Here is a 25,092-nt window from a genome sequence, read left to right as displayed (position 1 = left end):
CCCCGCGTCGGGCTCTGGGCTGATGGCTCAGAGCCTGGAGCCTGTTTCTGATTCTGTGTCTCCCTCTCTCTCTGCCCCTCCCCCGTACATGCTCTGTCTCTCTCTGTCCCAAAAATAAATAAACGTTGAAAAAAAAAAAAATGCTGGCTCAGTCAGTGGAGCATCCAACTCTTAATCACAGAGTCATGAGTTCAAGCCCCACACTGGGCACAGAGATTACCTTTAAAAAAAAAAAAAGTAAAAAAAAAAATCCAAGATAACTAAAATTAGACATTAAAAAGTGAATGAATAGTTTATGTGTTGCCAGTCTCCTTGAAAGCACGATTTGTCTGTGAAAAGTAACCCAGATAACATATAACAAAAAACCGTTGGTAATTCACTTTTAAAACTGATTTAAGTCCTCATTTAATGTACTAAAAAAAATTTCTCCTGCAGGGAATTAAAAGAGTTGGCAACACACTCAGCTGCAAGCAAGATTAAAAGATACTATAACTTTCTATTATAAAAATCATGAAATTACATCCTAGATGATCATCAGCTAAAAATCAATAAAATATTTTATATGTGGGATAGAAAGAAATACTGTTTACAACATTCTCTTAATTTTAAAATGCAATTTTAATTTGGAAATCTACTCAGCACTTAGAAATATCTTTCTATAAATATGACGGAACTGTCCATAGATACCAGTTACCAATAAATAATTAATTTTGCCATCCATGTCTCAAAGGCTGGTGCCCTGTGCCAGCGTACCTGGAAATATATCACACCAAAGCTAGGTAGGAAAAGTTTCCTATTGTGCTGCTTTTCATAAGAATGATGCTAGATATTTCCAGTCATCTGACCTTGTACTGGTAAGTCATAAAATGGGAGGATCAGACCTTCTTTGGCACAATTTTATTGAACTCATTTACACTGATGGTGATTAGTTTTCTTGTTGAGGGAAGGATCCTGGTATAGCAGTTTTCACTCTGCTACAAATATAGAAGAAGGACAAAGAAAAAAACACTGAAAGAACACAAGAAAGAGTGAAGAGTGAATAATGTAAATACAATATAGAATAAATTAATAGCATCAGGTAATAACATGAGACTAAAGTGACTGGTCACTGTATGGCTGCAATGAATGGATTTAATACATGTGGGCATATTTTGTAAAATGTACAGTGTGTTTAGTGGAGAGAAACATAATCTCTTGTGATATAAGTAAAAGAACAACAAACTGACTATATTTTAATAATTATTTCTCATAAAATGATCACAAAGATTGTGGAAGAAAGGTGGCAAGGAAAACAAGAATGAGACAAGAAAAGTTTTAACCTCAATCAGGGGGAAAATGTCTTTATTCGTAGAGAAAATTGCCTCTCTCTGATTATCATATTAATGCCAACAGATCTTAGATTACCATTAGCCTTTATGAACTTGACCCCTTTCAGGTTGAAACTCATCATTTTCTTTTGCATGAAAGTAAAAGATCTCTGGGCATTGTCTTTGACTTCCATTCGATTACCAGGAGATTTACTTTATTTTCTATGTACATCATAATCAAAGATGATGGTAAAATGTAATAGTGACAGAAAAGAAATTAGGATTCAGACAAAGAAATATGAGTACCACATTGAAATAAACTACTAAAAAACAGGCAGTAGGAAGGTGTCACATGAAAAAGAAAGACTGACGTTAAAAAAAGGACAAAAAAAGCCAGAGTTAAAAAGAGTCAGAATCAAAGAAAGAAAATGAGAAAAAAGCAGAAAGAAACTGTATAAATGAAATTACAGTTAGCTCTAGCAGAAAAAAATAAAGAATCTAAAAAAGCACAAAAGATAGTTGGAATAAAAAGTGAATGTAGTATGATTTTGAAAAGGAAATTGGTAAAAATAAATTCTAAAGCAATAAAAATGTGTAAACACACATTTATTAGCAACGGCATTTGTATAAAGGAATACTTAAAAATCCTATTTAGAAATTGTTTTCCATTGTCTTATTGAGGAAAACACTTTCACGAGTAACTTATGTCTCTACAGTATAACTATATTGAGTAATGATGTTCTAAAAAATTATCTAGCCATATAGCTAGTACACTGTGTAAATAATCTCAGACACTGCTGATATGCACTCAGAGTTCAGAGGAATAAAGCAAAACAAAAATTAGCTAAAAGTCTAAAGTTTATTTCTGAGAGAGACAGAGCATGAGTGGGGGAGGAGCAGAGAGAGAGGGAGACACAAAATCCAAAGCAGGCTCCAGCTCTGGGCTGTCAGCACAGAGCCTGATGTGGGGCTCAAACTCATGAACCGAACTCACGAACCCGGGAGACCATGACCTGAGCCAAAGTAGGATGCTTAACCGACGGAGCCACCCAGGCACCCCACTAAAAGTCTAGATTTCACTTTCGTCTAAATTTACTGATACGTAAAAAAATAATGAAACTGTGTTAAGATATAAATGTAACTGGGCATTTTTATAAGACATTAACATTATCCTTAGTTTATGAATATTCTCTTCAACGATTTTATAGTATACATTTTCTTTTTAACATAAAGACTATGACGTCACATTTAGCCAGCCAATAGTTTAACAAAACCTAACAGACACTTTTTTATTCTTTCATTTTCCAATAGACAAAAACACAGGAAAAATACATCTGCCTCCTCTGCTTTGTATTTCTGAGAAGTGTACTAGAGAAGAGTTCTTGCTGTGGAGTTAGATCCATATGGGTTCAAACCATACATTCTATACTTACCAGCTCTGTGATCTTGGTCAAGTTAATTAACCTCTCTAGGTAATTGTTTTTTCATAGGTAAAATGGAAATGTTTAAATACTACCTGCCTTATATTCCTCCCAGAGCTGTTTAGAAAACTAAATAGATATAATGCAGGTTAAGAGGTTAGCATGGTGACTGGCATACAGCCAATATTATCTGTCCTGCCATTATTGTTATCATTATACTACTGTCCAAGTCAGACTCCAGGCATAATTTATGTTTATTACATCATCTACCTTTTTTCTTCCCATAAAATAGAAGAAATTGAAGGGCTCTAATTGAGGCAACAACCTTCATAAACCATCATATCTCCAAGTTAATACTGACATCAGCTCCAGGAACATTCGATTAGACAACTTTTTGTAGGCACTTTATCTCCTTCAGAATTCAGTGTAAGCTGCTGAAATAATATTCTTACCTTGGTAAATCTTTTGAAATACATTTGCAAATTGGGTGAACGGTATCTCCACTGAAGGTGCCTTTGGTGCTGCTCTGCTGTGATGCCTTCATGGCTTTAGTCAAGGGGGATAAAGAAGACTGAGAAACGGATGCTCCATGATCATCTGTGTCTCTTTTTGCCATTTTCAGCTAAAAATGAGGAAGAATGTTATTTAATTAAAAAGGTAAAATCCTCTAGGGTCATAAATTGGGGCTAGGCATTAATCACAAGTTCTCTCTCACCATGTTCTAGGCTATGCAGCAATTGCTAAATGTGAGATATCATGATAAAAGAACAGAGATGAAGTCTAAAGGAAAACAAAAGTATGAATCTGAATCTTTGAATAGTATAATCCTAGGTCCCTGGCTGACTCAGTGGGTAGAGCATGCCCTTTGTGATCTCAGAGGCATGAATTTGAGCCCCATATTAGGTATAGAGATTACTTTAAAATAAAATCTTAAAAAAAAAAAAAAAGAATGGCATAATCCTATCCAAGAAAGAAAAAAATGGTAATTTATTGCAAAGCATTTTCATTTTTGCTGTTTGCTAGAAAATTGCTCATTATAACAAACTTAACATGAGGAATATGTTATTGAAAAGTGTACCACAATGCTTTTTTTTTTTTTTTTTTTTTGCCTGTCCTCCATCCTTTCCATTTTGGATTCTACCTTTGTCCTGATTCTAATGGAGAATTCTAAATTATGTGGCCTTACTTTCCAGTAGGGAAGTGAGTATGCCTGTGACCAGTCAATCTAAGTGCCTTTCCCAGAAACAGTGATAGCTAAATCAGAATCCCCGTAAAGAAAAAGTCATGCTCTGTTCTCTGGGATTGCTACCTTTCAGAACAATGTTAAACCTCCATGACTGAGAATGAAGCCAAAACAGATAAAAACAAAAGTGAGAGATGGAGAGAGATTAAAAAGTGAGAGAGATTTCTGATGACATTTGAATCCCTGAAACCTGGTATTAAAAAACAACCCTATCTCTTAATTTTCCTGGGTATGTGAGCTGAGCCAACAGATTTCTCTCTCTCTCTCTTTTTTTTATTTGGCTAAAATAGTTTGAGTCGGGATTCTCTTATTTGCAACCTAGAAATCTTTTTTTTTTTTTTTTTAGTTTATTTATTTATTTGGAGAGAGCGAGAGAGAGCAAGAGAGAGAACAAGAGGGTAAACGGCAGAGAGAAGGAGAGACAGGATCCCAAGCAGGCTCCATGTCATCAATGCAGAGCCTGATGTGGGGCTCAAACTCACAAACTGTGAAATCCTGACCTGAGCCAAGATCAAGAGTTAAACCCTTAACTGACTGCGCCACCCAGCCACCCCCAACAACCTAGAAATCTTGAGTAATGCACACAAATCACCTCAAATTTCTTAAGAATAAAAAAATGTGAATATTCCCATAAAAAATAATGTCAAAGAATGTTGTAGGGCCCTTTCCAGGGTGTAACCACCCACTCATACTGCTTATAAAAATAGCCACAGAGTCTCCTCTCTGATGTATCCTACTATCATAATGAGGAGTCCCTAGGTAACATGACATACCACTAGTAACAGGAAGGATATTACTTGTAAGGTAACAAAAAATATTACTTTTACCTTTCACTGCTATTCTATTTTTTCAATGTACGTTTATTTATTTTGAGAGAGAGAGAGAGAGAGAGAGAGAGGGAGAGAGAGAATGAATAAAGGAGGAGCAGAGAGAGAGGGAGACAGAGAATCCCAAGCAGACTCTGTGCTGTCAGTGCAGAGACTGACACTGAGCTCAATCCCATGAGCATGAGATCATGACCTGAGCTGAAATCAAGAGTCAGTCACTTAACTCAGCCACCCAGGCACCCCTTACTGCTATTCTTAAATAAAAGCGTTTGTTTATCCATAGATTATTTATTGAGCACCTACAATATACCTGGCAGTTTTCTAGGTACTTACATATAATTTTTCAATGAACAATTAGTGGAAAAAAATTGTGCCCTTTGTGTAGCTTACAGTCTAGTGGGGACAGATGATGAATAAACATAAGAAGTAAGTAAATTTATTGTTAGGCAATAAATGCTATGGAAAAAAATTGATCAGGCAAGGTAGATTGGGAGTGGAGGGAATGCAATTTTATTTTTAATGTTTATTTATTTTTGAGAGAGACAGAGCACGTGCAGGGGAGGGGCAGAGAGAAGGAGAAACAGAGAGAGGGAGAGAACTCAAAGCAGGCTCCAGGCTCTGAGGTGAAACAGCACAAAGCCCAAAGCAGGGCTGGAACTCATGAACTGTGAGATCATGACCTGAGCCAAAGTCAGATGCTTAAACTGAGCCACCCAGGTGCCTTGGAAGTGTACTTTTAAAAAGGTTTGTCAGTATAGGCCTCATTGAGGTGATAAAATCCTAGTAAAGACTTGAAAGAGGGTCTTTGTTTTTTGCAGTTGAATCTAATCCTGAAACTCCTGATAAAAATCTGTGAACTAAACTGCTATCCAGGAAAGCAAGTTAGCTAGTTAGCAAGTTGCTAGACTTACTTTTAATTAAGCATATGGAAGAGTAAAAGGAGTGTAATGTAACTTATAGTCACAAATATAATGGAGAAATATATACCTAGAATACATAAGATCATGTCTTTCTCTTCCAAATAACTATAAGTGACCTTGAGTATTATAGCTTTTCTGAGCTTTAGTCATCTCATTTGCAAAACCAGTTATCCACATGGTTATGAGGATTAAATGAATGGTGAGTATGAAAGTATCTGGCACAGTGTTTGGCACATGGTAGACATTCATTAAATGTTAAGTGACTCTCGGGGTGCCTGGGTGGCTCAGTCAGTTAAGCGTCCAACTTTGGCTCAGGTCACGATTTCGTGGTTCATGGGTTCATGGGTCAGAGCTTGGAGCCTGCTTCGGAGTCTGTGTGTGTGTCTCTCTCTCTTTCTCTCTATGCCCCTCCTCAGCTTGCAGGCACATACATGCACTCTCAAAAAATAAAACATTAAAAAAATTGTAAGGTGAATCTCAACCTATATCAAAATAAGAATGTTCTCTTTCTCCATGTTAGTAATAATAAAAAGAGCTATTCTTTGCCCAGCACTCCTCTGGTATTCCACCTAAAGACCAAAGGGCTGTTGGCTTTCACACTCTCCCCCTGCCCCTCCTCCTTTAAGCTTCTCACATTAGGAGGGCTAAGGTTCTCTTCTCAGACTTCCATAACAACCAACAACCATTGACTGTTCAATTCCTTCATAAGTTAGGACTTCCTAATTGGGGAATGCTTAAAAGTTAAAAACTCCAGCTGTGTATAGCAAGGCAAAACTTTATGATTAAAGAGTAAATCACCTTGTAGAATGAAATACTTTGTCGTGGTGTGTTTATATATATAGTCTAATCATTAAAAACTAAGAAAATTTGCACCAAACATTCAAAAATCTCTCTTGAAATATAGCAGTAACTTATCATTTTAGTGGTAGGTATAGGTTTTCTTTTTTTCCATGTAAAATAGTTTCAGGATACCTTTAGCTAAAATGAGTTGTGCAAGTGTAAAATCATTACAATTATTAAATGCAATAGTTCTTCTGTAATGTTACTATAAAAAGTGTTATCCTCACTAGAAGTAGAATGTATTAACAGGTTAAGTACAATATGCAGAATACAATAGGTTTGCAGATAACATTCATGTACGTTAATTAAATGAAAACTGTTATTTATAAATTAAAGAAATAAAAATGTGTTAATTTTAATTTGACTGACACCACTATGGTATTTTAGCAGAGTACAGGTAACAGCACTACCTTGTTTTATTAACACATGCATAGTTTATTTACTCACACACTGAAAAACCATGTTTTTTTTACTTTCCATCTCTTAACCATTTTACATGAATATAAGCTTTCCACTCATGCCCATCCCTAGATCTGCTTTTCCACCCTTTTTTATTTTTATTTATTTTTTTATTTTAATATTTTTGAGAGAGAGAGAGCATGCACATGAGTGGGGGAGGGGCAGAGAGACAGGGAGACAGAGGATCTGAAGTAGCTCTCTCGCTGCTGACAGCAGAGAGCCTGATGTGGGGCTCAAACTCACAAACCAGGAGATAATGACCTGAACCAAAGCCAGACATTTAACCCAACTGAGCCACCCAGGCTCCCCTGCACCTTTCTATAAAGAGGCATTCAAGGGGTACCTGGGTGGGGCTCAGTTGGTTAAGCATCTAACTCTAGATTTCAGCTCAGCTCATGATGTCCCAGTTGTTCTGTGAGATAGAAACTGGTGTCAGTCTCTGCACGCTAAAGGCATAGGGCTTGCTTGGGATTTGCTCTCTCCTTTTCTCTCTGCACTTCCCCCACTCACTTGCATGTTCTCTCTCTCCCTCTCTCTCTCTCTCTCTCTCTCTCTCAACTAACTAACTAACTAACTAACTAACTAACTAACTAACTAACTAAAAGGCATTCAATACATAGTGGTTATAGGCCTGGATTCTGGAGCAGGGTATCTGGGTTTACATCCCCACTGTCCACTTGCTATTTGTGACACTTTAGACATCTTTGTACATCAGTTTCTTCATCTATAGGAAAGGGTTAAGAATAGTAGCCACTAAATAAGTTGATGTATTTGCACATAGAAGGTACAATGTGTCAGCCAGTGAAGAGAAGAGGCATGACTGTCTTCAAGTTGGGACACTAACTACCAATAACAAAACAGCACAGGGAGACCTTCCAAGGGGCATGCAAGTGTACATAGTTATTAGCAAATCAATGTCTAGAACCTTGCCTTCCATATATAGGCTTTCCTAAAGAAAGCCTATAAAAGACTTCAAGCATGAAAGATAAAATTCTGTAGAAGAAATGGAATAGAAACAAGTTTGAGGAGAAAAGAAAGTACATACAATTTTGAACCACTGAGGAACAGATGGTTAATATTTTTAATGTTTTAATGTTTTTGAATCCCTATAAGTATTTAGATCTGTGGCCAGAAATGTACCAGGAACTACCACATTTTATCATGTCTGAAAAGAAAGAAGCTATCAAAGACAAGTGGGGCATGTCAAAAGGACACAGGAACAAACTTGAAGGGAATTCCACTGGCAGAAGAGGGGCACTCTGAACATTAAAAAAATGTAAAAGATCAGAACATCGAACATATAGAAACCAATGAGCATCTAAAAATATTAAAATAAAATTTTAAAACTTCATTATGTGATTATTCGCCTTTTGTTGATTGCTAGGGCACCAAGTTATTGTTCTGAAAAATGACAAATGTACCTTTCCTGCTTTCCTGAATGGGCTATAATTCAGGATAACCAAACAGATGGTGAGAGAAGATTCTTATTCAAAGGAGAATCATAGTTAATACATAGAGATGGAATAAAAGAAGCAGCAAATCACCACAGTACAAACCCTAATGAAATAATGGATCCAGGGAATGTTTGTCATCATTAGATGTAAGAGTGATGGGAAATTTATAATAGATGAATCTGACTGATATCATATATACCATTGATCCATTTTAACATAACACTGAAATAATATATGATTTCTCCATATGTGATTCCACAGGGATTATAAACATGGGAATACCTGTGAAACATTCTTGCCACAAACTATTGAATATAATCAAGACTCTAGATCTAACTTCTAATTTGTAAGAAATATGGGAGGTAGAGATGTCTGTATGTCTATATGACATATATGTCTATATAACATAGAAAATAAAGATGGAGAAATGCTACAAGTGAAAAGAGACTTAAGAATTATATCAACCAGGGGCATCCAGGTGGCTCAGTTGGTTAAGCGTCTGACTTTAGCTCAGGTCATGATCTCATGGCTCATGAGTGTGAGCCCCACGTCGGGCTCTGTGCTGACACAGAGTCTGGAACTTGCCTTGGATTCTGTCTCTGTCTCTGTCTGCCCCTCCCCTGCTCATGCACTCTTTCTCTCTCTTATATAAATAAACATTAAAAAAATGCTATTATAATAAAAGAAATTATATCAACCAAACGCAATGCATAAACCTTGTTTACATCCTGATTCAAACAAACCAACTTTAATAAGACATACATTTTTGAGGCAATTGTTGACATTTGAACACAAATTGGGAGTTAATGAAACTAAGGAAATTATTTTACTGGGTATGAATAAATGGTATTAAAATAAATATTATCTGTTAGATAAACCAAACCAAAGTATTTTTAAGTAAACTATGATTTGCTTTAAAATACTCCTAAAAGTAGCAAAGAGTATAAATAAAAATAGAAGAAAATTGATGGTTATTTAACTTGGGTAAAGAATACATGAGGGTTTGTTTTACTATTTTTTACTGTGTGTTTGAAAATGTTCATAACAAAATGTTTTTTAAAATTCATATGGAATTTATATTTTATTAGATATGTTTAAAAGACTTATGTAACTGTTTTACTTCAAAATTTTAAAGTGTTTTTATTTATTTTTGAGAGAAATAGAAAGAGAATAGGGGAGGGCCAGAGAATGAGAGACACAGAATATGAAGCAGGCTCCAGGCTCTAAGCTGTTAGGACAGAGCCCGATGCGGGGCTGGAACTCATGAACAGCGAAGCGAGATCATGACCTGAGCTGAAGTCAGACACTTAACTGACTGAGCCACCCAGGCACCCCTTAACTGTTTTACTTTAAAATGTCAACATTCATAGTATACCTGAAACTACTTCTTTTCCAACTACTTAAGCTTATAATGAGAGATTTTAAATGTCAACTTAAAAATTGTGCAAGAGACTATATGTTTCTCAAATTCTATTAGGAGGTACATGAGCAAAACTATTTGAAGGCCGCTGTTCTAGTCAGTAAGTACCTCTGACCTCCTCAACTCTGAGTAAGGAGAGAATGTAGGTGGGCCAGAATTAATAGCCTTCTACTCCTCTCTTCATATAAACTGGTATTGGCTCAGTTTTCCTGGGTTTGCCTAGGAAGGGCTCATCCCAGAGGTGAGAAGTTCTCATAGTGCTGTCATTGTGGACCAGGTGCTAAAGATTGCCACAGAATCACCATAAATTTGCACTCCTTTCACAGCTTATTCTAGGTTCATTCCATGAACCTAGATGTGATGATTCAAAGGATTAGCTCAAAATCCCAGATTGTGATGAAGGATTACAGAAGTTCAAAGTGAAGAGTACCGTCAAGTGGAAAATTACTTCATGTAAAGGTAGCCACGGAGTACATTACAGAGCAAGCTAACCCAGAGGGCTCACAGACCAAATTAAAATACTCCGTTCACATACACACACAAATTTAAAACACACAATGCTAATAAAGAGGAAAGCAAGCAATAAAGTTAACATGCTTAGGATAGGGGGTGAGTGGCAGAATCACACTATCTGAATCCTGGGTTATGTGATATTCACATTCTCTGATATTTCTGCCCATTGATGACATCTTCCCCATGATGGTATGCTATGAGGACCAGAGTTGAGATTTGAGCCAGTGGCCCAGACAGAAGGTACAGGGATTAAATGGCACATACTTGCTAATGGGAGAAAACAGAGAAGAGGCAAAGCTGCTTGGCCAAAGCTGTAGCTTGCCAGTTAACTTAGCCAAAGTAAGGTAAACTTGGCCAGAGCTGTAGCTTGCCAGTTAACTTAGTGAAGATATATAGGTTTTATCTGCATTTCTTGGGCATAGCACTGTGGGCCAAAACAGGACCCTACTGGATGTTATGTATAGGTAGCCAACTTACAGATGACATCGCTGTTAGCCCTGAAGTGGCAAGATCATGACTTAGTCTTTCTGCCTTTCTACTCCATAAATAAAACTTGTCTTTTCAATCATATATTCCATTTCTTCTATTTATAGTAACTTGGTTACTACGTATATTTAGTACATCTACTGAATTCTGCCTTTTTTTCTCAATTTACGCATATTTATATACAGCCTATGAATTTCACCTATATCTCATAATCTATTAGCTTAAATTTACTCTCTGTGCTCAACATTTCTTATGAATGTTATCATCCTATTTACTTTCATATCTTGTATAGCAGAGTTAAATATTCAAACTCACATTATATGGGACCTTCTAGTGGGTTTGAGATACAAGGAACAAAAGAAAACATGCATGTGGAAGAAAGATACAAGAAGACAAGAAGTATGCAATTGCCCTCATCTTAAAAGGTTTCAGATGCAATTATAGCAAAATTGCAGGATACAAAGTTAAAATACAAAAGTCAATTTCAAACTAGTAGAATTTGAAATTTAAAACATATTACCATTTACCAGAATGGCTAAAATAAAAAAAAAAAAAAGACACAAGAAATAACAAGTATTGGTGAAGATATAAACGAAAATGAACATTTGGGCACTGTTGGTGGGAATGTACTGATACAGGCACCATGGAAAACAGGACAGAGGTTACTCAAAAAATTAAAAATAGAACTACCCTACGACCCAGCAATAGCACTACTAGGAATTTACCCAAGGGATACAGGAGTGCTGATGCATAGGGGGCACTTGTACCCCAATGTTTATAGCAGCACTTTCAACAATAGCCAAATTATGGAAAGAGCCAAAATGTCCATCAACTGATGAATGGATAAAGAAGATGTGGTATATATATACAGTGGAATACTACTTGGCAATAAGAAAGAATGAAATCATGCCATTTGCAGCAATGTGGATGGAACTGGAAGGTATTATGCTGAGTGAAATATGTCAGTCAGAGAAGGACAGATGTCATATGTTTTCACTTACATGTGGATCTTAAGAAACTGAACCAGGAGTCCATGGGGCAAGGGAAGGGGAAAAAATAGTTACAAACAGAGAGGGAGAGAGGCAAACCCCAAGAGACTCTTAATACAAAGAACAAACTGAGGATGGACAGGGGGATCGGGGGAGGGAAAATGGGTGATGGGCATTGAGGAGGGCACTTGTTGGGATGAGCACTGGGTGTTATATGTAAGCCAATTTGAAAATAAATTATATTAAAAAAATTAAAAATAGAATTACTATAAGATCTAGTAATTCTACTACTGGGTATTTACCCAAAGAAAATGAAAACACTAATCTGAAAAATAAATGGAGCCCTATGTTTATGACAACATTATTTATAATAGACAATATATGGAAGTAACCCAAGTATCCATCCACAGATGAATGGATAAAGAAGTGGTATGTGTGTGTGTGTGTGTATATATGTGTGTATATATATAAATCATATTTATATAAAATAAAATATATAGATTTATATATATGTAATATATATATATATATATATATATATATATATATATATATATATAGGAATATTACTCAGCCATAAAAATGAGTGAAATCTTGCCATTTGCAATAACATGGATGAACCTAGAGGATATAATGCCAAGTGAAATAAATCAGAGAACTAAGAATATTTATGATTCCACTCATTTATGGAATTTAAGAAACAAAGCAGGATGCCTTGCTGGCTCAGTCAGTAGAGCATTCAACTCTCGATCTCAGGATCTTGAGTTCAAGCTCCATGCTGGGCCTAGAGATTACTTTAAAAAACCAAACCACACCAAACCAAACAAATGAACAAAGAAGAAAATATACAAACAAAAAAACAGACTGAAATATAGAGAACAAACTCTGGTGGTTGCCAGAGTGAGGTAGGTGAGGGTATGGTGAAATAAAGGGGGTTAAGAGTACACTTAACTTGATGAGCACTGAGAAATATATGCAATTGTTAAATCATTATAATGTACACCTGAAACTAATCTGTGTATTAATTCTACTTGTATTTAAAAAAACATTACCACTAACATTAGCACTCAAAAATGAAATATTGAAGTATAAATCTAATAAAATATGTATAAGATCTATATGAGAAAAACTAAAAAAGCCCAGAAACAAACCCACATAAATATAGCCAACTTAAGTTTGACAAAGGAGCAAAGTCAATACAATGGCATAAAGATAATCTTTTCAACAAATAGTGCCATAGCAACTAGGTTTGCACATGCAAAAAAAAAAAAATGAATCTAAACACAGACTTCATATCCTTCATAAAAATTAGCTCAAAATTAATCAAAGAACTAAATGTACAACACAAACCCATAAAACTCCTAGAAATTGAAGTAGGAGAAAACATACATGACTTTGGGTATGTCAGTGACTTTTCAGCTATAACACCAAAGGGATGCTCCGTGAAAGAAATCATAGGCTAGACTGCTGTATTAAAATTAAAAACTTCTAGTGTGCCCGGTTGTCTCAGTCAGTAGAGAATGTGACTCCTGATCTTGGGGTTGTGAGTTTGAGGCTCATATTGGGTGTAGAGATTACTTAAAAATATAATCTTAAAATAATTAATAGCTTCTGCTATGTGAAAGACAGTATCAAGAGAATGAGAAGACAAACCACAAACTAGGAGAAAATATTTGCAAAAGGTACATCTGATAAAGGACTGTTACCCAAAATATACAAAGAACTCTTAAAACTCAGCAATAAGAAAGCAAACAACCTGATTAAAAAAGGGCAAAAGATTTGGGCACCTGGGTGGCTCAGTTAATTAAGCTTTGGCTCAGATCATGATCTCATATTTCATGAATTCGAGCCCTGCATCAGGCTCTGCGCTGACAGTGTGGAACTTGCTTTGGATTCTCTCTCTCTCTCTCTCTCTCTCTCTCTCTCTCTCTCTCCCCCTCTCCTGTTTGCTCTCTGTCTCTCTCAAAATGAATAAATAAACTTTAAGAAAGCGGCGGGGAGGGGGGGGCAAAGACTTTGACACCAGATCAAATAAGATGTACAAATGGAAAATAAGCATATGAAAAGATGCTCCACATCATATGTCATCGGGGGCATGCAAACTACACTAAGATAGGTAACTCTAACACATCTATTAGAATGACCAAAATCCACAACAGTGACAATGCCAAATGCTGACAATTGGCATTGCTGGTGAGAATGCAAAATAGTACAGTCACTTTGGAAGACGGTTTGGTGGTGGTTTCTTTTTTTTTTTTTTTTTTTTTGGGACAGAGAGAGACAGAGCATGAACGGGGGAGGGTCAGAGAGAGGGAGACACAGAATCGGAAACAGGCTCCAGGCTCCGAGCCATCAGCCCAGAGCCTGACGCGGGGCTCGAACTCACGGACCGCGAGATCGTGACCTGGCTGAAGTCGGACGCTTAACCGACTGCGCCACCCAGGCGCCCCCGGTTTGGTGGTTTCTTACTTTTATCACATGATACTTTTATCACATGATTCAGCAATCATGCTTCTTGGCATTTATCAAAGGATTTGAAAATGTATGTCTACACAAAAATTTGCACATGAATGTTTATAGCAGCTTTACTCATAATTGCTAAAACTTGAAAGCAAACAAGATGTTCTGAATTCAATGGGTAAATAAACAAATCATGAAATGTTATTCAGTACTAAAAAGAAATAAACTATTACAGCATGAAAAGACATGGAGGGACCTTGAATGCATACTATTAAGTGAAAGAAGTCAATCTGAAAAGGCTATGTACTGTATGATTCTAACTACATGACATTCTGGAAAAGGCAAAACTGTGGAGACGTTAAAAATATCAGTGGTTGTTAGGAGTTTGGGGAGGTAGGAATGAACAGAGAGAGCACAGATGATTATTACGGTAGTGAAAATACCATAATGATGGATACATTTCTACAAACCCACAGAATGCACAACACCAAGAGTGAGCAATATGGAAACTATGGACTCCAGGTGATTATGATGTCAATGTAGGTTTATCAGTTGTAACAAATATACTATTCTGGTGGGGCATATTGATAATGGGAGTGATCGTGTGTGTGAAGGTAGGGGTTTTATGGGAAATCTAGTACTTTTCCTTCAATACTGCTATGAATCTTAAAAAGCTTTAATTTTAAAAAAGGCTTCAGGTCATTGTTCTATAGTTTCCAGCACAGATAGCTTGTACATATTTAATGGGATAAAAGTCAGAGTTAACCTCCAAAGACCAGTCTCAAGCAATGAACATTTGGAAATTAGGTATAACTCTTGGCCATATTTCATCTAGTCAGAATGTATATCTGTTCACTGAGGACTACTGTAGCATTCCAGCAATGGAATACCATATTTCTTGTCACCTGATTTCCCTCACTGATTTAATTGCCATTAACTTCCCCCCAGTGTTGAACAATTGTCTCCACACCACAGTAAAAGCTATTATACCCCACAGTAAAAGCTATTATACTGAGTGGTTCCACCCTCAGGTATATTAAAATATTGTCCAAGATAATGACCTTATTAAGAGACATGTGGAAGGCTATCCTTTCAGATATTTCATTTTGTAAAGGCTCATCTCTCACAGAGTTTGTCTAGAGACCAACCATTCAATTCAGTGAAGGAAAACACTTGATTTCTTCATGAAATTTTACTTTTGTGTTGTATACACATATAAAATGTATATTAATCACCTAGACTGCTATTTAGCAACAGTAATACAGCTTACTGTAGAATAGTCTATTTTTCTAATTTTTGAATTTAATAGTTGTATTCCAGTGGAAACCTATATTATCAAAATTTGTGTTATAAAAATAATAGTTCAATTGGAAAAACAAAATTGGGAAGGTTAAGGACTTGAGCTCCAGACTCTCAAATAAGCTATTTTTCCTGTTATAATGTTTTGTTCTAATAGCAATAATCATATAACTATATAAACTAAACACACTAGGATAAACCCAGCCATCCAACTTTTTGCCTTATTCTATGCTACCACAACAATGGTTAGCAGAGCAGTTCTTGCACATTCTTATCATTTCATTATCCTGTCACCCATTGTTATGATAAACAAGTTTACTTAAACATAAAGGAAGGCATCTATCTTTGTGGTCTTCCAAATGTGTTTCCCTAAAACCACTTTGTTAATTCCTGATCCCATCATTACTCCATTCAACCCATCAAATATTTAAGTACCAACTCTTCCCAGACTTTAAAATAGCCAACAAATGGGTGAGGGGGGGGGGGGCGGGGGCAGGGCATGGGGTGGCTCAGTAGGTTAAGCTTCTGATTCTTGATTTCTGCTCAGGTAATGATCTCATGGTTCATGAGTTTGAGCCCCACGTCAGGCTCTGTGCTGGCAGCATGGAGCCTGCTTGGGATTCTCTCCCTCTCTTCCTGCCCTCCCCACTCACTCACTGTCTCACAAAATAAATAAATAAACATTTTAAAAAACAGATAACGAATGGATAAACAAGATGCAGTATATACATATACAATGGAATATTATTCAGCAATCAAAAAGAATGAATTTTGCCATTTGCAACAACATGGATGGAACTAGATGGTATTAATGTTAAGTGAAAAAAGTCAAAGAAAGACAAGTATCATATGACTTCACTTATATGTGGAATTTGAGAAACTCAACAGATGAACATAGGGGAAGGGAAGGAAAAATAAGATAAAAACAGAGAGGGAGGCAAACCATAAGAGACTCTTAAATACAGAGAAAAAACTGAGGGTTGCTGGAGGGGTTTGGGGTATGGGTATGGGCTAAATGGGTGATGGGCATTAAGGAGGCACATGTTGGGATGAGCACTGGGTGTTCTATGTAAGTGATGAATCACTAAGTGGTACTCCTGAATTCATTATTACACTATGTTAACTAACTTGGATTTAAATAAAATTTAAAAATTAAAAAAATAATCGACAATGAATTCAATGTTGAACAAAACAACATTGTTTCTCCACTAGTTGAATTGTCATGAATGAATATAAACAGAATTTTAATTAACTTGCCCTATTAAAAACAACTTGAATGATGATAATTGGACTTATTATCAAAATGTCCATACTGATATTAGAAAGAAAAGTACAAAAAAAGGCTCTTATTTTTCATTTACTTAAAAATCTTTTTTTATGTTTATTTATTTTTGAGAAAGAGAGACAGAGTGAGAGCAGGAGAGGGGCAGAGAGAGAGGGAGACACAGAATCTGAAGCAGGATCCAGACTCTGAGCTGTCAGCACAGAGCCCGACATGGAGCTTGAACTGACAAACCATGAGATCATGCATGACCTGAACAAAAGTCAGACGCTTATCCAACTGAGCCACCTAGGCACCCCCAAAATAAAGTCTCTTATAATCTCCTACTCTTGGAGTTAGCCACCATTATAATTTTTGCGTATTTGCTTACAGACTTTCATTTATGATTTTACAAATAAAGCCTTTTCTTTAAAAAAATTTTTTTTTTCCAACGTTTATTTATTTTTGGGACAGAGATAGGCAGAGCATGAAGGGGGGAGGGGCAGAGAGAGAGGGAGTCACAGAATCGGAAGCAGGCTCCAGGCTCTGAGCCATCAGCCCAGAGCCTGACGCGGGGCTCGAACTCACGGACCACGAGATCGTGACCTGGCTGAAGTCGGATGCTTAACCGACTGCGCCACCCAGGCGCCCCAAAGCCTTTTCTTTAAACAAAAGTGTGACCATATTATATATATAGTTTCTATACAGTTGTGTTCACTGAATGAGAATATTCTTATGTTATTAAATATTTGTTGAGAACATATTTGTATTATTTTTTTTAACATTTTTTAATCTCACAAATCATGAGATCATGACCTGAGCTGAAATCAAGAGTCGGACTCTTAACCTAATGAGCTGCCCAGGAGTCCCTTTATTATTTTTTTAATATGCTAGCTAGTTGCTCCAAATGCTTCCTATTATAAATAAGGCTGTGGTTCTTATATGAACCTTTGACCACACCACAGAAAAGTTTCTTAAGAAGTTTTAGAAGTTATATTCTCAGATGAAAGTGTATGAACAATTTTAAGGCTGTGGATATTCATTTCCAAATTGGATTTGTTTTTAGAAATGTACCAATGGGTGCACTGGTACCAGAAATAGTTCTAAAAGCACCCATTCCATTATTTCTTAAAACCTGACCAATTTTAGACTAATTTTCTAACTGGTAGTGAAAATTTAATTTTTAAAATTATCATTATTTAAATTCTTCACCATATTAAGACTCAATGAGGAATATTAAGGGATAATCAGAGAGATTTTTGTGGGCTATAAATTATTTTAATTCTACTTACAAATCATTCAATTAAAAGAAGAAGTTCCTAAAATATAGCATATATATGTTAAACTTCTAGATATTTTACAGATAACTGAGTTCAAAATATCCAATTAGCCCAATACCCCCTTTCCCATATACTTATGAGAACATATCCAATTATCTTGAAAAAAGCAATTAAAATTACTATTAATAATCTTAATACTAGGACATGTTATAATTCATTTGATAATTACATTTCCCACAAAGATACTGTCAACATAAACTGTGAAACTACAGATCCATCCTGTTTACAAGTATCAGAGACAATATGCTCACTATTCTGTTGTACTTAAATGTTGTATTGCAGCTTTTCTTAACAGGTAATATGTGACATGAAACATGTCTGATTTTATCCTTCATAACTTCCATTCTGATGCTTAACATTAAGAAATTATATTTATGTATCACACATGTCAGAAAATAATTTAAATAAACTAAGAAAACTAAGGCCTCTCATTTCACATGCAAAATATAAATCTTTTATTCATAGATATCAAAGAAACATCTGCAATCAGAAATGCAAACTATTTATATTTTCTGATTTAGGTAGCTAACATTAAGTATTTTATCTAAGTGTTCTTGTTTAATATTTTCAGAAATTTGTTACGGATCAAAATATTGTCATAAAAATAAGAAAAATCAAGAGGCCACCTTTTAAGATTGATTCATAAGTTTTAAAAATTCTTATTTCTATTTTCATTCTGATTTTTGCAACAAGGAAAAAAAATGTAATTATTTTTAATATAAAAACATACACCAGAAAAGGGACCATTTAAACTAGGTTGAAGTTTACATTATTTATTGCTATTTTTCCTCAAAAATATGCATTAGAATAAATATTTTTCTAAGCTTCAAAATAAATACAGTACCTGGTTCTAGCATATTTATTTTTTTGAAAAGGTGTTCTGAATCTCAGACAACATAAATACTAGGCAGTGTGGTGGTTGCCATAGTAACAAATAGGTGCATAAAAATACATTCTATTTTTCAAATGTATACACTTTTTTCACAAATATGCATATTTTATAGGTAAAAGATTATTCAACCCTTGCTTTTCCTTCCTTTTTAGAGAGAGAGAAACATGTAATGCTTTAGAAATAAAAGGTTCTCATGTAGCAATAAAGCAGGCTCAAAAATGTTTCAAAACACTATATGGGAAATCATAAGGTTTTCATGTCAATTTTCCAAAATGAAGACAGGAAAAAAAACTCCTTTGATTTTATATTACATTAATGGTTAGTTCTTTAGGTAAGGATAAAATTGCACAAACTTCTTTTCCTCATAAACATGAAATTCCCTTTTATTTTGCATAAGTTTATTATTCACATGCATTAAATGTAGCACTTGACCATGACCATGAAAAGCTGGAAGCTCTGTTGATCACAAAGAAAAGCTCAAGAAGTTTAATACTAACCCATGAACTACTACTTGAATCAATAATCTGAAAATATTTATGCCAATGTACTAAATTGGAGTTCAAAGAGCTCCTTCCTTTCTCCTCTCCCTTCATTAAAATATAATCTTCCTGTTTACAGGTACCCTAGAAGTCACAAAGTACATTGAAAAAGTGTTCTGAGTTTTATACTTACAGCTTAAGAGGAATTACCATACATTTTATAGGGCTGGAGAGGGGCAGTGTTATAAGCTATGCCATTAAGTTTGAAATCTTACTGAAAGGTAGTGGGGTAAACCAACCAAAACAGAACAGGAATATTGCTCAACTATTACTGGGCAAGAAATCCTTCAAATCCAATCACATTAATTTGGACTTCCAATTTGTTTCAATAACAACTATCATGTAACATTCTCCTAGAGTGAGAATTCAAAAATTTTAAGAGATCACCATCTAGGCAGAGAGTCAAATAAGAGGTGACAAAGCAGTACTCTCTAGCTCACCTTGTGCTAACTCCTTGCCGGAGAAGCCATGCACCCTAACGGCTAAGGACTGACTGAACTAGCAAAGAGGAGCATCCTTCTCAAGCATACACATGATCCTATTTACTCTTATTGAAGAGAAATCAACTTTTTTTCCTAGGGGAGATAGTAAATTTAAACTTTAAGAAGTCAAAAAAAATGAATTAAGATATTAATCAGATATTTATTGGAATAGAATAGGTTATACAGATGATGTGACTCCTGCAAAAGGTACAGCAACAACAACAAAACCATCCTCTTGTCATTCTTCTTTCCCCCCCAAGCTTTTAAACTATGTCCCTCTGCTTTTACCATCTTAAAGTGATGGAAAAATATCCCTGGAGACTGGAAAAGGGAAACATATCATTCTTTAAAATAAGGGGAGAATGATTTTGGTAATTAGCTTAGTTTTACCTGGGAACATGTAATAACAAATTAAACAATCAATTAGTAACACCTAGAAGGGCATGAAATACTGGGAAACAACCAACAGAGTATCTCAAAAGCCAAATATGCCAAACGAACTTAATATCTTTGTTTCTGATAGAATGACAGGTCATATTATCAAGTAAGAAGTGAGTATTACAGTCTATTTCAGTGTTGTAAGCCTTTTTATTTATTCTCCAATCCAGAATAAGCAAAAATGGTTAAGAAAAAAAGAATGTAAAAACTGGCTTCATTGCAAAACCAGTGGCTACTGACACATTTCCTCTCTCTTGAGGATCTATTTCAGAACTGTTTTTATTGATGACTAGTCAGGAATCTTGACCTACTTTATGTTTAGCTCCATCACATTAGGTCTCTGAGATGTCTCAAAATTTAAAAGTTTATTTCCTTAGTTTTCTTCCAACTTGTTGACTCCTCTTTTCCCTAAGGATCTTAAATGGCTTGTTGTTTCAACTAAGTGATGCTGCACTGGGATAAGACATAAATCCATTTTAGGTAGAAATTTTCAGAAAGAAAGAGGGAGTGCTTTGTGAATTAAATTAAAAGGATTGTCTGAGACTAGAGAAACGAATAAATAATGGAATGGTATTTAGTTTTTTTTTTATATTTTATTTATTTTTGAGAGAGAGAGAGAGAGTGAGGAAGGGAGGGACAGAGAGAGAGGGAGACATAGAATCCAAAGACAGGCTCCAGGCTCAGAGCTGTCAGCACAGCTGACAATGTGGGGCTCAAACCCACGAACTGTGAGATCATGACCTAAGCCGAAGTCGCATACTCAACTGACTGAGACACCCAGGCGCCCCATGGAATAGTATTTAAATAGAAGTGCAGGGGTGCCTGGGTGGCTCAGTCAGTTAAGCATCCAACTTCTGAAAAGGCCACATGGGGCTTTGTGCTGACAGCTCAGAGCTTGTGGGCTGCTTCAGATTCTGTGTCTCCCTCTCTCTCTGCCCCTCTCCTGCTCGAGCTCTGTCTATCTCCCTCTCTCTCTCTCTTAAACCAAAATTAAATAGAAGTGCTCATAAAAACACTCAAAGCTTAAGTAGTGAAGAATAGCTGTTATTTAGTTAGAAAAGGGAGACCTGTAAAGAAGATCAAGGGTAGGGGCGCCTGGGTGGCGCAGTCGGTTGAGCGTCCGACTTCAGCCAGGTCACGATCTCGCGGTCCGTGAGTTCGAGCCCCGCGTCGGGCTCTGGGCTGATGGCTCGGAGCCTGGAGCCTGTTTCCGATTCTGTGTCTCCCTCTGTCTCTGCTCCTCCCCCGTTCATGCTCTGTCTCTGTCTGTCCCATAAATAAATAAAAAAACGTTGAAAAAAAATTAAAAAAAAAAAAAAAAAAAAGAAGATCAAGGGTGTGGAGTCAAGAAATGAACACATTTTTCAAGAAGAGACGTCTCTGTGGCTTATGACCACCAAGCTAAGCACACAGAGGGTCAGACACATAAATATGGTGGAAAGAGGAGACAGTTGAAAAAGGAAGTAAAAAATTTGGTCTGTATTACAGAATCAGACAAGAGCCAACTGCTATGTTGAACAGAGCTGCCTATTGGACCAGGACAATTGCTATTCCTCATTATGTAATTAACAGCCCTGTTTTCCCAAATTTTGTTACTATTTAAACATATCTTAGGAAGAAGAAACTTTGGTCCCTGAATTATTTGATCTTAACTATTTTTCTTTTTTTTTTTTTTAATTTTTTTTCAACGTTTTTTATTTATTTTTGGGACAGAGAGAGACAGAGCATGAATGGGGTAGGGGCAGAGAGAGAGGGAGACACAGAATCGGAAACAGGCTCCAGGCTCTGAGCCATCAGCCCAGAGCCCGACGCGGGGCTCGAACTCACGGACCGCGAGATCGTGACCTGGCTGAAGTCGGACGCTTAACCGACTGCGCCACCCAGGCGCCCCTATTTTTCTAAGTCTAAATACCATGTAAGCAATCATCAGAGATTCTCTCAAGCTAGAGAGGAGAGTGTCCTTTGGACATTATCTGTGCAGGATAAGCAAGAAGGAAACTGGGGCAAACCCCAACCTTTCTCCCTTCCACTCTCCCAAGAAAAAGCAGTCAAATTCTTCTCTTCTATTCTCATCTTACAACATTCTAGAATGTTTCTACATTATGAGAAAGTTTTGCCAAATAAAACTGACTTTATAACTAAAAATACTAAGAGCAGGGGGAATATTTATATTTACCAAGCCAAGACTACAATCAATAATTTATTTATTTTAATAACTGAAGAAAAAGTAAAGAAAATAGTCCTGTAGGTCAGGACACATGAAGGCAGTGAACTGGAATAAAAGGATCTCTGGAACTAAGCCAAGAAATTCTGGAGTTCTTTTTTTTTTTTTTTAAAGTAGGCTTCATGCCCAGGAAGGAGCCCAATGAGAGGCTTGAACTCACAATGCTGAGATCAAGCCCCTGAGCCGAGATCAAGAGTCAGATACTTAATGGACTGAGACACCAGGCGTTCCCATCCTTTTTAATTTTTATTTATTTATTTATTTATTTATTTATTTATTTATTTATTTATTTATAGAAATTCTGGAGTTCTTATCTTAGGTTTGGGCCAGACCTGGGGTAAATTCTTATATATATATAAATTAATTCACTTGGGTCAAATGAACCCAAATGTATTTCTAATCATTTCAAATGCTGTAAGCTTGCCAATTCTCCCTGTATTAAAGATTATTATCTAGTTTCTGGACCAATCTTTGCTCTAAAAGTCCAAGGCTGGGAACCAAGTAACAACAGTACTTAAGTCCTGATGACAGGTTTAGCCTCATCTCGCTGAAGCAAGACACTAGGGAAACAGCATATACCATGGACTGGGACAGAAGGACTTGTTACAGAGGACCTAGAAAAATCTTCTTTTACATCTGGTTATATTTTCTTATCTTACTTCTTTCACAGTAGTATCTGACTTTAAACTAAGACTAACATAAGATCTATATCCAAGTATATCTTGAATATATTTAGAATATATATATTGATATATCTGAATATTGTATATATGTATATCAACAAAATTCACTATCTCATTTTTTTAAAGACTGTATTTTTAAGTAATCTCCTAGCATGGAGCTCAAACTCACAACCCCAAGATTAAGAGTCACATTCTCCACTGACTGAGCCAGTCAGGCACCCCTACTATCTCATTTTCAAATTAGATGTTATAAATGCTTAATTTAAATAATGCATGTACATTGTACTATGAAATAATTTTTCCTTTTCTTATATAAAAATAAGAAAAGTGATTTGAGTTACCCCAAATATAAATAAAAACAAAAATTAAGTTAATATTCATAGAGATTAACACTGCAGATCAGGATTTATACTACTAACAAAGACAAAAATCATAGTCTTTCAAATTAATATATCTGACTGTCTTTCCCTAATGCTCCTGCTTCACCTGCAGCACATCAGACAAGGTAATAATTTATGATAATCATATGAAAATATACAATTAATATTCATCACCTCTCATTCCTCATCACTTTAGATGATCAGTAATGCAGAGTGAAAATGCTGTCAGATTTCTAATTGCTTTGTAATGGGCTTGAAACAGGGAAATCATTAAAGGCAAACAATCTGTCATTTGTCTGTTACTTTATCTATCACACAAAAAAACTCATTAAAGAAATTGCTAATGAACTACAAAAGACTATACTCATGGTGCTTCTACAGTAGATTAACAAGTAATACTATGAATTGCTTAAAATATTTTAAAATATGATATTTTGTGGAAATTCATCAGAAAACATTCATCTATTTTCATCAGAAAACATCTACAGTATATTTTTTAAGCCATGTGGCTTCATTATTTTGGCATCTAATCCATCATTACAGAAGAAGTCCCTTTAGCATATAAGATTTGTTTTTCATCATTCTCTAAATAATTAAGCTGAAAGGTTGCAAGAAGAAGCTGAAATGCTAAATGTGTTTATTACCAGTAAACTGACACACATAAAAAAATATACTATATTAACCTTGATGCTAAGTAAAGAATATATTTTAAAATTTGAATTTTACCCTCATACCTCTACAGATTTTGAACTGTTGAATTTGCAATGTGTCATTCATCTTAATACTATCATTATACAAAAATTGTATTCTACTATTAAAATGAACCATAACATTATTCTTTTTTTAAAATCATATGTTTAAGTAATCTCTAAACCCAGTGTGTGGGGCTTGAACTCACAACCCTAAGATCAAAAGTCATGTGCTCTCCAGACTCAGTCAGCCAGGTGCCCCAACCAGAGCATTATTAAACTCTGCATAACATTAATTAATTTGAAATCTTAAAGATATTAACCAATACTGAAATGTTTCATAACATTCCATCAAATAATTTGGGAGGGGAAACAAATCATTAAAAGACCACACCAAATTTTGTATGTCTTTATCAATGCTGCCTTTATATATGAGATACTTAGTATCAAAAAATCTCTAATAATGACACTAACCTAGTTTTAAAAACAAAGAGGTATATAAAACAACCTAGTAATGTTTTGTTGG

General features: G+C 35.6%; 1 protein-coding gene across 1 annotated transcript in view; it reads right to left on the bottom strand.

Moving 5' to 3' along the window:
* Positions 1–25,092, bottom strand: part of DCDC1 (doublecortin domain containing 1) — a 497,922-nt gene that overhangs the window by 466,794 nt on the left and 6,036 nt on the right. The window contains exon 4 of the mRNA XM_086677755.1: positions 3,181–3,350. Within this exon, the coding sequence (XP_086533881.1) occupies positions 3,181–3,350 (170 nt within the window). The remainder of the gene's footprint in view (positions 1–3,180; positions 3,351–25,092) is intronic.

Source organism: Puma concolor, chromosome D1 (assembly GCF_028749965.1).
Source record: "Puma concolor isolate L17-30 chromosome D1, mPumCon1.1.hap2, whole genome shotgun sequence".
In the NCBI taxonomy this organism is placed as follows: Eukaryota; Metazoa; Chordata; class Mammalia; order Carnivora; family Felidae; genus Puma; species Puma concolor.
The sequence above is the reverse complement of the archived record's forward strand: the minus strand, read 5'-3'. Positions and strand labels throughout refer to the sequence as shown.